Source organism: Equus quagga, chromosome 15 (genome assembly GCF_021613505.1).
Source record: "Equus quagga isolate Etosha38 chromosome 15, UCLA_HA_Equagga_1.0, whole genome shotgun sequence".
Lineage (NCBI taxonomy): Eukaryota > Metazoa > Chordata > Mammalia > Perissodactyla > Equidae > Equus > Equus quagga.
The window spans coordinates 10018046-10032827 of record NC_060281.1 but is presented as its reverse complement, the minus strand read 5'-3'; the positions used below and the strand labels follow the sequence as shown (position 1 = coordinate 10032827).

Genomic DNA, 14782 nt, shown 5'->3' with positions numbered 1-14782 from the left:
TTAATGCTATGCTGGTCATTGTTTGTTGGCAGAATACATTTATAAGCATTTTGGAAGCTTTCAATAGAGGCATTGCCTCCAGAAAGACTGAAACAGCATAAAAGCAGTTGAAACCTTAAGCATATATAACGATTTGGGGATCTTAAAACTGGATGATGTTGGAGGAATAATATTCTATTCTAGTTAAATGCTTAGGAACTTTGTACAAACTGCCACAAAGATAAATACCCAGTTTTCTGCTGTATGAAACATTCAAGGCATTTTTTGGGACAGTCCACAAGAATAAAAGAGAGACAGCAATCAAACTATCCGTATATCAGAATCCTCCTGGCAGTTTCACAGTTCTTTGTTTCTACAACGTAACTCTAAATTTTCCATCATATATCATGTATTGGGAACTTCCTTGGGAACAAAATTAGGCCAGGGATGTTAATCTACAAGAGTTGTATCACCGTAAGACCAAGATTATAAAGAAGGAAAAGGGAGGAAGAGTAGACCAGGATAAAAGGGGATTAGTTAAGAGAAAGTAATGATCGGCGAACTATTTTCTAATTGGCTTTGAAAGGAGAAAAAGAGAAGGAACAAAATAGGATAAATAGAAAGGAGAGAGAGAACAACAGTAAGTGAATCTCTGCTTTGTGTTCTGTAAAGTAAGTAGAAAGTATCAGAAGGTATGCTCTTTTTCTCCTTGCCTTCCTGCCCTCCTAGTTACATTGTTCAACACAGTTTTCATAGAACCCAGATCTTCTATAGTATAGCTAAACCTTATAAGGTGTTTAATATAGATGAAAGAGAAAATAAGAATTAGAAGAAAAGATCTTTGCCAACTTATATAAGTGAAAAGAAGGGAGGTGGGGGTTCTTTAGAGCAACGGATTTTCTAATGTATTTGATGTTTGGCATTTTTTGTCTGTTGAACTTAAGGACATTTTTTTTTTCTCAAGAGAATGTTTCTTGGAGATGTTAACAGCTTTACTTGTCCCAAATAACTATTTGCTTTTAGGTTATTATGTGTTTTATAAGAAAGCTTGTAAACGCTTAATTACGATTAGGATCACCCAGGTGATCCTATATCATAATTTTCGTTGTTTTGTCATAATTTTGATTACCTGTCTAAAGGACAAGTATCTGAAATAGGATCTTAAGAATTTATATTCCAATGATGCAGGACTCAAAACTGGCACAATTAATTCTGGAACAAAAAGTTCATTCCGAAGAGGAGGCCAAATGCGGGTATCTGGGAAGCCAATTTCATGTCCCATAATGCACTGTAACAAGGAATTTGATAATGGGCACCTTCTCTTAGGACATTTGAAAAGGTAAGCATGATGTTCAGAATAGTGGGTGCTAAAGATCAAATGAGTTACAAAGTGATTTCTTAAAATGAAACCATGACACACGTCTGCCATTGTGATTACGGCTTTATAGTCCAAACTCAGAATTGTTTTGTGCTATTATGATATAATTATTTCTAATTTACATTTCCTAGGTTTCCTAGAAAGCTCAAAGTCAGAGTTTTCTAGTGATACTCTATCTTTAAAGGCATGTAGCCTTTAAGTATGTATTTATTTATACTCTGTCTCATAAAATTCTGAACAGACTTCTGCGTTGATATACAGTTGAATCAGTTTTAGAGAAATCCAGCCCATAAATGCAAATTTCAAGAGAAACAAAGCACTTACAGATATTTGGTCTAGCCTAAAGAAAGCTAATATGGCATTACAAAATAAATGCTAAAGGCAAACCAAATGTAGCAAAATTAACAATAAATATTCTATTTATGAAACCCATCCTATTCATTTCCTGAATTTTTGAATAGTAGAGCTTGAGAAAGTAAATATCAAGGGAAGACAATATTAAAGGCATTAAACATTCTTACCGTCACAGTTTCCCCTACTAATGGTTTAAAGATAGGACTTGAGAGTTTGGAGCTCTAAGCCACATCTTTTTCAGGTGTCTCACTGTACTTATGCCTTACTCTACTGATAGAGGCTTCTAGAGGGAGCTTCAGCCTTCTACCAATAACTGGGTACCATACTGTGTCTTAAGTATTTTAAAAAGTCTTCAAGGCAGTTTAAAATGACATGTTTGTTAAATAGTTAGAATGAGCATTAAAAGGATTAAAAACCATTTTTAGGAGACGAAACAGGGGTGTGCCAGAAATCTTGGTATGAGATTGTTATTCTGATGGTTCATTTAAAATTATTTATGAGCTTTATGATAAATAAGGCAAGAAGGAAAAGATGATGGATCTGTAATTTTTAAACTGGAAGTTTTTCAGTTTGACAAGACATACTTAACTCCATTTTATTGAATCTTGAGTACTGTTATGAAATCTTGAGCTAGCTGTTATTGATCACTGTTTGAAGGGATTGCGTGGTATATGGGAGCCACTTGATATTTCTTGAATATGAAGAACATTACTCAATATTTCACTGGAAAAGTATAAGGTTCTGAATATATGTGGTTGTATGTTTGTTTAGCTTAACAAATGAAACAAGGTAGTTCTGCCCCTAGAACGTGGGCTTTTCTAATGTTACCTCTCTTTTGCCAAGTAGGTTTGATCACTCTCCATGTGATCCGACAATTACACTACATGGACCTTTCTTCAGTTCCTTTGCTTGTGTAGTGTGTTATAAAACTTTTGTTACTCAACAGCAATATAGAGATCACCTTTTTGCTAAGGTAAGAGCATGTCCTAACTTAAGAGTGGGTGTTTTTTTCTAGAGACCGTGGAGTTGGATATAGGTGTTTTCTTGCTGCTCTTAAGCTTGCAATCACCAATGATGCACATAGGGATCAAAATTGAGATTATTGGGGCAGCCTGGTGGTGTAGTGCTTAAGTTCGGCATGCTCTGCTTTGGTGGCATCGGTTTGTGGGTTTGGATCCCAAGCGTGGACATAAACCCCTTGTCAAGCCATGCTGTAGAGGCATCCCATGTACAAAATGGAGGAGGATGGGCACAGACGTTAGCTCAGGGCCACTCATCCTCAAATAACAAGAGGACACTTGGCAATAGGTATTAGCTTAGAGCCAATCTTCCTTACCGAAAAAAAAGAAAGAAAGAAAGAAAGAAAATTGTGATTGTCTATGGAGAATAAAATGACTTGGAACACTAAATTATTGTGGGCAGGTAAACTTGATAGCTGAAAGCCAGCAGTTCTAAAGATTATTATAGAAGCCTTTCCTTCTATGGAGTTGCTCTGTGAAATTACCTTACCTTGTTCAAGATGCTCTGTGAGTTAGTCACATGATGAGAACTAGAACCTTATTCATAAGTCCGCTACCTTTCACTGCCTGTTGAAATGTTAGAGCCAATAGTAAATAACAATTGCTTCATTAGTGCTAATATTAAGAAATAGATCTAGTATTTAAAAGGCTGTGTTATCTAACTCTTCATTTAGTGTTAAATTTCTAGGGATATGAATTGATGCATGGTATGTGCAAATCCATGTGATACAGAACTCTATACCATATTTGATATCAGATATCTTTAATGACTTACTAACATTACAAAATGTTAATTATGCAATATGTTCACTGTGGAAAATTTTTAAAATATTAACAAAAAGAAAATAAGAAATCATTCTTAATCTCACAGAGATAGCCTCACTGTTAACATTTTTATATATATATTTCTACTATATAAATATTTTTACATGGGATATGGTATCTAAATTGTTTTGTAGTTAAGAAAGGCAGTGTGTTGTAAACATAAATGCTGAAATATTTGTTGAATCATTGCATACAATAAAAATTAGTGAATAGTGTTCTACTGTATGAATGTATTATAGTTCATGTAATTTCCTATTAGATGTATTAATTGTTTAAATTTTTCTGTTATTAAAACAGTACTGGGGCCAGCCCCATGGCTGAGTGGTTAAGTTCACGCCCTCCATGCCGGCAGCCCTGTCTTCGCTGGTTTGGATCCTGGTTGTGGACCTACACACCACTCATCAAGCCGTGCTGTGGTGACACCCCACATAGAAAAACTAGAATGACCTATAAGGATATAAAACTAAATGCTGGGGCTTTGGGGAGGGGAAAAAAAAGGGAGAAAATTTTTTAAAAGTAAAAATAAAAACAGTATCACGTTAAATATCCTTGGCACTAAAAACCTATGAGAAGATCCATATTTTGGTGTATTTGCTTAGTGAATATTAGGTTTTGAAATAGTAAAATGCTAATGTCCTGAGAACCATAGAGTTTTTCTTTAAATCATGTTTTCAGAATTTGCTCATATCTACACTTGTACTTGAAAAGTAATGTTCATAGTATCTTGGATTCTGTATAGTCTCATGGCAGAGAATTAAAGCTTGCACTGTCAAGTATGTCTGATTGAGTTCTTCAGTCTTCTTACACCCTGCTCTGGCACTGGAGAACATTCCCAGAATAGATATGTATCTTGAAGGAGATTTTGTTATACGCTAAGTCATTAGTTTAGGGGAGCCTATATCTTTTTTTTCTTAATTTTTATTCAGTTAATTAAAAAGAACATAACAGAGGCTGGCCCGGTGGCGCAGCATGTTCTGCTTCGGCGGCCCAGTATTCCCCGGTTCAGATCCTGGGTGCCAACCTATGCACTGCTTGTCAAGCCATGCCATTTCAGGCATCCCACATGTTAACTAGAGGAAGATGGGCATGGATGTTAGCTCAGGGCCAGTCTACCTCAGCAAAAAAGAGGAGGATTGGCGGCAGATGTTAGCTAAGGGCTAATCTTCCTCAAAAATAAGAAAAAAATAAATAAAAAAAATAGGTCACTCATTTCTCTCACCCCCCTGAACCCCTGTCTCTTGCAACCACCAGTCTGTTCTCTCTGTCTATGAGCTTGATTTTCTTTGATTTTACATAAAAGAGTGATCATACAGTGTTTGTCTTTCTGTGTCTCACTTATTTCACTTAGCATAATGCCCTCAAGGTCCATCCATATTGTTGCAAATGGCAAGATTTCATTTTTTTAAATGACTGAATGATATTCAATTGTATATATATGTATGCCACAATTTCTTTATTCATTCCTCCATCGATGGACACTTACATCGTTTCCCTATCTTGGCTATTGTAAATAATGCTGCAGTGAACATGGAGGTGCGTATATCTTTTGGAATTAGTGTTTTCATTTTCTTTGGATAAATATCCAGAAGTGGAATTGCTAGATCATATGGTAGTTCTATTTTTAATTTCTTGAGGAACCTTTATACCGTTTTCATAGTGGCTGCGCCATATACATTCCCACCAGCAGTGCACAGGCGTTCCCTTTTTTCCACATCCTCACCAACACTTATTTGTTGTCTTGTTGATAATAGCTATTCTAACAGGTGTGAATACCTCTTTGTGGTTTTGATTTGCATTTCCCTGAAGATTAATGATGTTAAGCACCTTTTCCTGTACCTGTTGGCCATCTGTAGGTCTTCTTTGGAAAAATGTTTATTCAGATATTCTGCTCAGTTTTTAATTGGATTGTTTTGGTTTTTTTGCTATTGAGTTGTATGAGTTGGTTGTATATTTTGAATATTAGCCCCTTATCAGATACACAATTTGCAATTATTTTCCGGGAGCCTGTATCTTGTTCAACACTGATTAGTCACTGTAATCTAAGAGAAATCAACTATGGTTCTTACACGCAGGAGCTTGTGCTCTAGAATGAACGTCCCTTAATGGCACATCATAAAGTGAAATAGGAGTTCAGAGAAAGGGGAGAGATATGTTGGGAGAAACTGACAAAAACATTATGGAAGAGAAGAGGTCCTCAAGGATTCAATTTGGATGGATGAAAAGTAAAAATGATAGAATTCTGGGAAACTTTGAAGAGCCTAAACAGATTAGTGAATTTGGAAGTAGGTAGTATGCAGAAAGTAGTTAGCAGACCTGAGACTGCTGTCCTTACACAGGCTTGCTTGTAAGGTTGGCCCTTGGCTGGTGTCTGGAAATTTGGATTTTGGAGGATTCCTGCCATTCTCTGTTATCAGTGGCTCACTGTACCTGAACTGTTGATGCAAACGATGTGGTTTATGCTGAACACCTGCTTTCCTTCTGGGAGTCTGGAATTCTGGTATGTAATAGGCAGATGTGACCAGCTGCGAATAAAAACCCTAGGTACTGAGTCTCTAATAAACTTCCCTAGTAGGCAAGAGCTCACATGTGTTGTCACGATTCATTGCTGGAGGAATAAGTGTGTCCTGTGTGAGCGGACCCTTGGAATCTTACACCTGGTTTCCTCTGGACTTCACCCAGTATGCCTTTTCCTCCTGTTAATTTTGCTTTGATCCTTTCACTGTAATAAATCTTAGTCCTGAGTACCACTATATGCTGAGTCCTGTGAGTCCTAGCAAATCATTGAATCTGGGGACTCCTGATTGTAAAGGCACAAGATTTTAAACTTGATGTTGGCAAGAGGTTACTATTATAGGATAGTGACATGATGAAAATAATGCTTTATACCTTTAGAGCTAGAAGGACTTTTTATTCTAGAACCTAATTCCTTCCCCCCTTCTAGGGGTCCCTAGAGATTTGAGAGTATTAGAATGGCAGCAGTGTTCAGGTGGATTCAAGGATGTGAACAAGGAGATCAGTTTAGGTGATTTTTGCAGTAATTTAGCTTTGAGGTGAGGAAAGGATTTACTTAGGTAATGGTATTTAGAATATTGACCTTAAAGTGAAGCCAAAAGACACTGAAGAAGAAATGATAGGGCTGTCTACTGCTGTGACAAAGGTTTGGCGAGAGAAGGGGAAAAGGGTGCAAGATGACTGCATTCCATAAATTTTTTAGTGTTTGCAGTAGATCACTAATATTCCACCTTTTTCAGAACTAGAGTTCTTTCAGGGCATGTTTCCCTATTCGTGCTGGAAGTGTTTTGTCTATTATAATGAGCATGTTTTCTTTTTTTTTTTATTTTAGTAAATCTGAATAGGTATTTTAACCTTAAAATTTATTAATACTCTCACTTGTGTTTTCCCAAATTTCATTAATTTGTTCCTTTTGTTTGCGGGAATCACTCATTTTGTGTTGATTCACACTCCCTTTGCCTTCTCTCCAGGAAGTAAATTTATGATATTCAGCCTTCTGGGAAGCAGTCTGGTGAAACAGAGCAAAGTCTTTGGTGTCAGACAGACCTGGATTCTACTGTCACTTTTATTAGCTGTATGTTCTCAGCAAGTTACTGAACATCTGTGAGCTTAGTTCTTCATCTCTAAAATGGAAGTGTTATACTTCCATACAAAATTGTTGAGAAAAAATATAATACTGTATAAAGCACGTAGGGCCTGACACATAGCTCTCCGTAAATACTCCTTATTCTTTGGAGTATCTGTCATGAGGACTCTAAAGGAAACTAGTATGCATTAAGTTGTCATTGCCTATCTTAAATCAGCCAGGAGAGGTCGCTAGAAGATTGTATACCTGTGAATTCTTTTTTGTGAAGATGACATTTCTTCAATGAAAGAGAGTGGCATTGTCCACAATTTGCATTGTTTGCCTTGCTTCCCTCCTCTTTTCCTTTCATCTCCAATTTCTTCTGTCTAGATTAGTGCTTCTCAAACTTTAATGTGCACATGCACATGAATCACTTGGGAATCTTGTTAAAATGCAGGTTCTGACTCAGTAGATCTGAGGTGGGGCCTTAGATTCAGTATTGCCCGTAGGCTTCTAGGTCATGCCGGTGCCACTGGTCCTTGGGTCCCTCTTTGAATAGCAGGTGTCTAGTGTTTTTTGACATTAAAGCCATCCGCTGGGTATGTCACCAGGTAACTTCCTGCTTGTCTCCCTTTTTGATGGTGGTGGTGGAGGAGGAGGAGGTCATACTAAAAGCTCTAGTGTGCCTCAGTGTCACTTGTCAGTCAATAGGTGTTGCCACTCTTTCTCATTCTGTTCCTAGGGCCGTTCTATCATTAAGGGTGATTTTTGCCCCTTGCTAGCCCGTCCTCTCCAGCCCTAGGCAACCAGTTAAATTACTTTCTATGAATAAATGTTCAAACTCACTAGTAGACAAGAAGCGTGAATTAAATGAACAGTATCACAACATCTGTCAGACTGGAAAAATGAAAAAAAGATCTATAATAGCTATTGCGCCAGGCTCACTCAGTGCTAGGGGACACACAAATTAGTAGAGCCTTTTTGAAAAGCAATAATAAACATTTTAACCCACTAGGACTACTCCTGATAATGAGAGAAAAGCACCTATAAATAAGGATATATATTCAAGGATGTTTACGACATCATTGTTTATAGTGGCAAAAAAAAAAGGCACCTGGAAATGAATAGTTGACTAAATCTTACTAAATCCACACCATGGAGTAGTTTGCAGTCATTCAGAAAAATGAATTAGAGCTATACCAGTTGATTTTTAGGGATTTCCATTAGATATTGTAGAATAAGAAAACTAAGGGGCAGAAGAATCTGAAAGGATGACTATATTTGATAAAACAATGGTAATCCCCTTTGTATGTTTATTTGCATATATTTTTGTAGATGATTAAGCATGGAGAAATTTACAGAATACAACATAGGTTATATTGCAGGGTAGAGTGAATAAAGCAAAACGTAAGAAAAAGTAATGGGATCTGAAAACATTTATGCATTTATATACTATCTATGGATGTATATTAAAAAGGGAAAATTATATAGAAAGCAAATGTATATGTGTATTTATTGTCACAGAAAGATGGTCATCGTTTGTTTCTAAGGAAAAGAACTAAAAATTTTACATATTTGACCTCATTTATGATAAAAATTCCACACTTCACACTTAGGGAAGAAAAGTTCTCATGTTAAAAACCAGTACAGAATATTCCAAATAAATATTAAATAGGAAATTTTGAAAGTTTATTTTAAGAAATTGAATATTGATTTTAGTTGTCTATAATACAGCTTTGCCTTATATTTTAGGAAGCTGCAGATGATGGACATAAAAACAACCTTCTTCCTCAGATTATTCAGTGTTTTGCCTGTCCAAATTGCTTCCTTCTTTTTCGCAGCAAGGATGAGTGTTTGAAGCATATGTCTGGAAAGAATCATTTCCATCAGAGGTTTAAAATGGGTGGTATGTTAATACTCTCTTCTGCTGAAAATTACTTAGCTACTTTAATCTTTGCTGATTTACCATACTTCTCAGATAATTCTTGAGGTAATATCCTCACATTTGTTTGAGAACTATGAAAGTGAAAGGTTTTTATCTTAATTTTTATTTTTCAAATAAGATTCTCATTTTTTTGTCTGTACCTAAGGGTAAGATTTCCTTACTTTGAGGAATGAAGGGAAACTTGGGAAGAAAACATGTATTCAGCATAATGTTTTTGTATAGCCATGATATCTGGGAAGTTAGTTGGGTGTTTCTCTGCATTCAAGACTCAAATTTTAATTTGAGTTTGAGTTCAGCATGTTTTACACTTAAGGCTAGAAAATGACTTCCCTTCGATTTTTGTCGCAAAATGACTATTTTCTTTTACTTGTACCAATGTTGAGAAAGGCAGAGGGGAGGAAGGTTGGGTCACTCTCTATTCAAATCTTTGCAGGTTATAGTTTCTTTTGTCTTTCAGATGACAAGGGAATAGCACATCCAATATCATTTCCATCTTTTGCAAAGAAACTTTTGATCTCTCTGTGCAAAGATGTTGCATTTCAAGTTAAGTGTGTGGCCTGCCACCAGACACTGCGTTCCCACATGGAGCTCACTGCCCATTTCAGGTTTGTACAGGTCTAGTTCTGGGCTATAAGGGAATCCTGCCCAATAAGCTCTTCACCAGTGGGAGGATTCGAGTACTTTCTATTCCATGTTTCTCCTTTTAAAAAGACAGTGTACGTTTGCCTGGAGATCAAATTTAGCATAATGAGAGAAGTCAGAGGTGTGGAAAAAGTGGATATATTGATATTGCTGTGAGTGTAGAACAAGCTAACAGTTCTGAGTTCTGTGTGTGTTCTATGAGTGTGTATCTAGTGGAGGGGAGGGTTAAAATAGAACCTTGCTTTCCAGTCAACCAGAATGGAAAGTATCTCATAAATGTGAAAGACAAATTTCAGTGAAAGGCCACATTTATCAAATAATCAAGGATTTTTTTTTGTCTTTACAATGGAAATTATCAAGCAATATACAAAAGTAGGACAATAGTGTACGGAACCCCATGTACCTTTCACCCAGCTTCACTAGCTATCAACACATGACAGTCGTGTTTCATTTATACTCTCGCTCCCTGCAAGTTACTATTTTGAAGCCAATCATGTCATTTTATCTGTAAATACTTGAGTATGTATCTATAAATGATAAAGACTCTTCTCTCTTTTAAAAAAATAACTGCAATACCATTCTCACACCTTAGAAAACTAGTAGCTTTTAAATATCAAATACCTAGGCAAGTCATCTAATTTCCCTGAGTATCTCATGAAGTTTTTTTTGGGTTTTTTGGTGAGGAAGATTCTCCCTGAGGTAACGTCTGTTGCCAGTCCTCCTCTTTTCGTTTGCTTGAGGAAAATTAGGCCTGAGCTCACATCTGTGCCAGTCTTTGTCTACTTTATATGTGGGCCACCTTCACAGCATGGCTGGTGAACAGAGCAGGTCCACACCCGGGATCTGAACCTGTGAACCTGGGCCTCCAAAGCGGAGTGTGTGGAACTGTAACCACTTGGCCACGGGGCCAGCCCTTCTCATAAAGCTTTTTTACATTTGGTTTGTTAGAATTATGATTCAAAGTCTGTAGTTTACATTTAGATGCTTTTTTCCTGTTAATTCTTTAAAATGCATTAAAAGTTTGTATCTACTAAATGATACAATTGCGTTTGTTTAAATAGAACAGTTGTTTTTACAAACCTTCAAGTAAAATATGTTCTTAATAAAACTGAGGTAGCAGAGTATAATTATGCTGTATATACTCAGAATAATTACTGAGGTTCATCGTCCTGGTTCTGACTTGTTAAAGTTCTTTGTTTTTTGAGATACAATTTAAATTCATTGAAGTGCATAGATCTTAAGTTTTATGATTTTGACAAATGGATACATCTGTTAATCCACACTTATAATATATCACCTCTCCATAGAAAGTTCCATTGTGCCCCTTCCCAGTCATTTCCCATCCTCTCACCCCCAGGCAATCTCTATTCTGATATTGTTTCTACCTTATGTTGGCTTTGTCTCCTCTAGAACTTCATGTAGATGGAATCATATAGTATGCTCTCTTTTGTGTTTGTCATAGTAGCTGTGCAATTCATCTGTGTTGTTTAGTATGTTGTTTCTTTGTATTGGTGAGTAGTATTCTATTGTATGAATATAGCACAATATATTCATTCTCATGTTGATGGACATTGGGATTATTTGCAGTTTTTAGCTATTGTGAGTAAACCCGCTATATCCATCTTGTACAAGTCTTCTTATGGGCGTACATTTTCATTCTCTTAGATGAGTGTCTAGGAGTGGAATTGCTGGGTCAAAGAGTAGGTGTATGTTTAATTTTATAAGAAACTGCTAAACACTTTCCAAAGTGTTCGTACCAGTAGACAAGGTTTGAGAATTCCAGTTACTCTCCATCCTGCCAAGGTTTGGTGCTGCCAGTCTTTTCATTTTAGCTGTTTGTTTGAGTGTCTGATTGTGGTTTTAATCTGCATTTCCCTGATGAACAATGGTGTTGGGTACTTTTTCATGTGTTTATAGGCCATTCATTTATCTTTGTTTGTTAAATGTTCAAGTCTTTTGCCTATTCTAAAAATTAGATTGTTTAACCTTTTTAATAGTGAGTGTGGTAGTCTTACCATATTGTTGGTACAAATCTTTTGTCACATATATGTACTGTGAATGTATTCTCTCCTAGTCTATACTTCGCATATTCATATTGTCTTTTGATGGACAGAAGCTTTTAATCTCAATAAGCATAATTTATTGATTTTTTTTTTTCTTTTACGGTCCTGCTTTTTCTGTCTTGTCTGAGAAACCTTTGCTTATTCTTGCTTCAGGAATATATTTTGTTTACTTCACTTTTTAAAAAATTCAGCTTTCTTTTAGATTTTAAGTTTTTTTCTATAATCTATCTCAAAAAAATCTTTGTTGATCTTTAAAACAATGAGCATCTAATTTCACTGATGCTTCTCTGTTTGCCCATTTTTTTTAGTTTGTTGATTTCTTTCTCAACTTTGGGTTTAATTTGCTTATCTTCTTCTAGCTTCTTAACATAGAAGCTTAGATTGACTTTGGGCCTTCTTTTTCTATATAAACATTTAAAGTTATAAATTTCCCTCTAATCATTGCTTTACCTGCATCCCTCAGATTTTGGTAAGTTGTCTTCATTTTCATTCAGTTAAAAATATTTCATGTTTTCCCTTTTGATTTCTTCTTTGACCTATAGATTTGTTAGAAATCTGTTATTTAACTTCTAAAGATTTAGAGATTTAACTTCCAAATATTTAGGGGCTTTTATTATTATTTCTTGTTTCCAACTTAATTCAACTATAATTAAAGACCACATTTTGTATAATTTCCCACTCTTAAAATATGTTAAATACATAGATAGATAGATACATACATACATAGATAGAATGGTTCATAATTTGCTTGTGTGATAAGATCCTCTATCAGTGCATTTGATACTCCTTTTAGTTTTCTAAAGTGTCTCTGAATTTTTCTTTAATCTTTTGATCACAGTTTTACTCTTGTGTATGGATTAAAAACAGACAAAACGTAGGTAGTACTCAGGTATTTGGGGATGATAGAATAATAATATGTCATCTGCATCTCTATTGAACAATATGTTTTAGTGCTTATGTTTATATTATTCTATAATTCGTACAATAAAAAAGCAGAGATACTATATTTAGAAAATACTTATGAGTTTAATTTTTTTTTTATCCAATTTAGAGTTCGTTGTCGAAATGCTGGTCCTGTAGCTGTAGCTGAGAAAAGCATTGCCCAGATTGCAGAGAAGTTCATATTGAGAGGTTATTGTCCAAATTGCAACCAAGGCTTTGTGGATGAAAGCAGTACCCGAAATCACAAGAAGAATTCAGGACACAAAGTCCGAGCCATTAACTCAATGGAAGAATCAGTCTTACTTTATTGCCACAGCAATGAAGGGAACAAACCTCCTTCTGACTTGCATCTATTGCTGGATCAATCAAAATTTTCATCTCTTAAAAGAACTATGTCTGTTCAAGAATCTGGCTCACAAGAGCACAGCACCATTCCAGAAAAGAAGATGAATTTAGGAGATAAAAGTTGTGAAGATAGATTCTGTGTCCAGAAAGAAAAGTCAGTTGTTAAAACCTGGTTTTGTGAATGTCGTCAACAATTCCCAAGTGAAGATGCAGTAGAAAAGCACGTTTTTTCGGCAAACACAATGTGTTATAAGTGTGTGGTCTGTGGAAAGGTGTGTGAAGATTCAGGGGTCATCCGTTTACATATGAGCCGCATTCACGGAGGGGCACATTTAAATAACTTTCTTTTCTGGTGTCGGACATGCAAAAAGGAGTTAACAAGGAAAGAGACTATCATGGCACATGTGACCGAATTTCATAATGGACACAGATATTTTTATGAGACGGATGAGGTAGAAGGTGAAACTTTAGCATCATCCTCTACAATGCTGGTGAGTAATTTGACTGCTAAGAATCCTTCTTCAACTATTACTATTACCGATCATTCCCCAGCGAACCGTCCTCCAAGGGGTAAATGGCAATGCCGAATTTGTGAAGATATGTTTGATTCCCAAGAATGTGTAAAGCAGCACTGCATGTCTTTGGCAAGTCACCAATTCCATAGATACAGTTGTGCCCATTGCAAAAAGACTTTTCACAAAGTAGAAACACTGTACCGACATTGCCAGGATGAACATGACAATGAGATAAAGATAAAGTACTTCTGTGGGCTTTGTGATCTTATCTTTAATGTGGAAGAAGCGTTTTTGAGTCATTATAAGGAGCACCACAGTATAGATTATGTGTTTGTGTCAGAAAAAACTGAAACTTCGATTAAAACTGAGACTGATTTTCCAGTAGTAGAGATCAGCAACCTGTTAACCTGTGGTTGCCGTGAGAGTTACATCTGTAAAGTCAACAGAAAGGAAGATTATAGTCGATGTCTCCAAATCATGCTGGATAAAGGTACACTGTGGTTTCGCTGCAGTTTATGTTCCGCAACAGCACAGAACGTAGCCGACATGAACACTCATATCCATCAAGTGCACAGAGAAGAAAAGAGTGAGGAGGAGCAGCAGTATGTGATCAAGTGTGGCACCTGCACCAAAACATTTCATGATCCTGAGAGTGCTCAGCAGCACTTCCATAGAAAGCACTGCTTCTCACAGAAACCTAGTGTGGCTCATTTTGGATCTGAAAAAACAAGCCTCTACAAGTTTGCTGCCAGTACCTCACGCACAGAGAGAAAACCGAAACAGGCAGTAAGCTGTCCAAAAAGTTCAGACGTGGAGAAAGGAGCCGAGAATGACCTAAGCTCTCAGAATATAGGTATGGCTTTACAAGTCTAATGCAAATTCCACATATGGATATAGAAACATACATGTATTGTGGCCATCATTTTTGTGAAAGCTAATAATGATTCAATTTTGAAGTAAGAAACAGGATGATACATTAGTCATTTAATGTTAGTAATTTGTATATGTTAGCTTTAAATAATAATGTATTTTATTTTATTTTTTTTGAGGAAGATTACCCCTGAGCTAACATCTGCTGCCAATCTTCTTCTTTTTGCTGAGAAAGACTGGCCCTGAGCAAACATCCGTGCCCATCTTCCTCTACTTTATATGTGGAACGCCTACCACAGCATGGCTTGCAAAGCAGTGCCATGTCTGC

The 14782-nt window shown here is 36.3% G+C and overlaps 1 protein-coding gene across 4 annotated transcripts in view; it reads left to right on the top strand.

Moving 5' to 3' along the window:
- Positions 1 to 14782, top strand: part of ZNF451 (zinc finger protein 451) — a 79628-nt gene that overhangs the window by 34784 nt on the left and 30062 nt on the right. For all 4 annotated transcript variants that reach the window (XR_006885207.1, XR_006885206.1, XM_046638973.1 and 1 more), the window contains exons 6-10: positions 1168 to 1318; positions 2558 to 2684; positions 8885 to 9038; positions 9535 to 9682; positions 12834 to 14437. Coding sequence is in view for 2 of the 4 variants with exons in the window: in XM_046638973.1 (XP_046494929.1) it covers positions 1168 to 1318; positions 2558 to 2684; positions 8885 to 9038; positions 9535 to 9682; positions 12834 to 14437 (2184 nt within the window). In the remaining 2 variants the exon portion in view is untranslated. The remainder of the gene's footprint in view (positions 1 to 1167; positions 1319 to 2557; positions 2685 to 8884; positions 9039 to 9534; positions 9683 to 12833; positions 14438 to 14782) is intronic.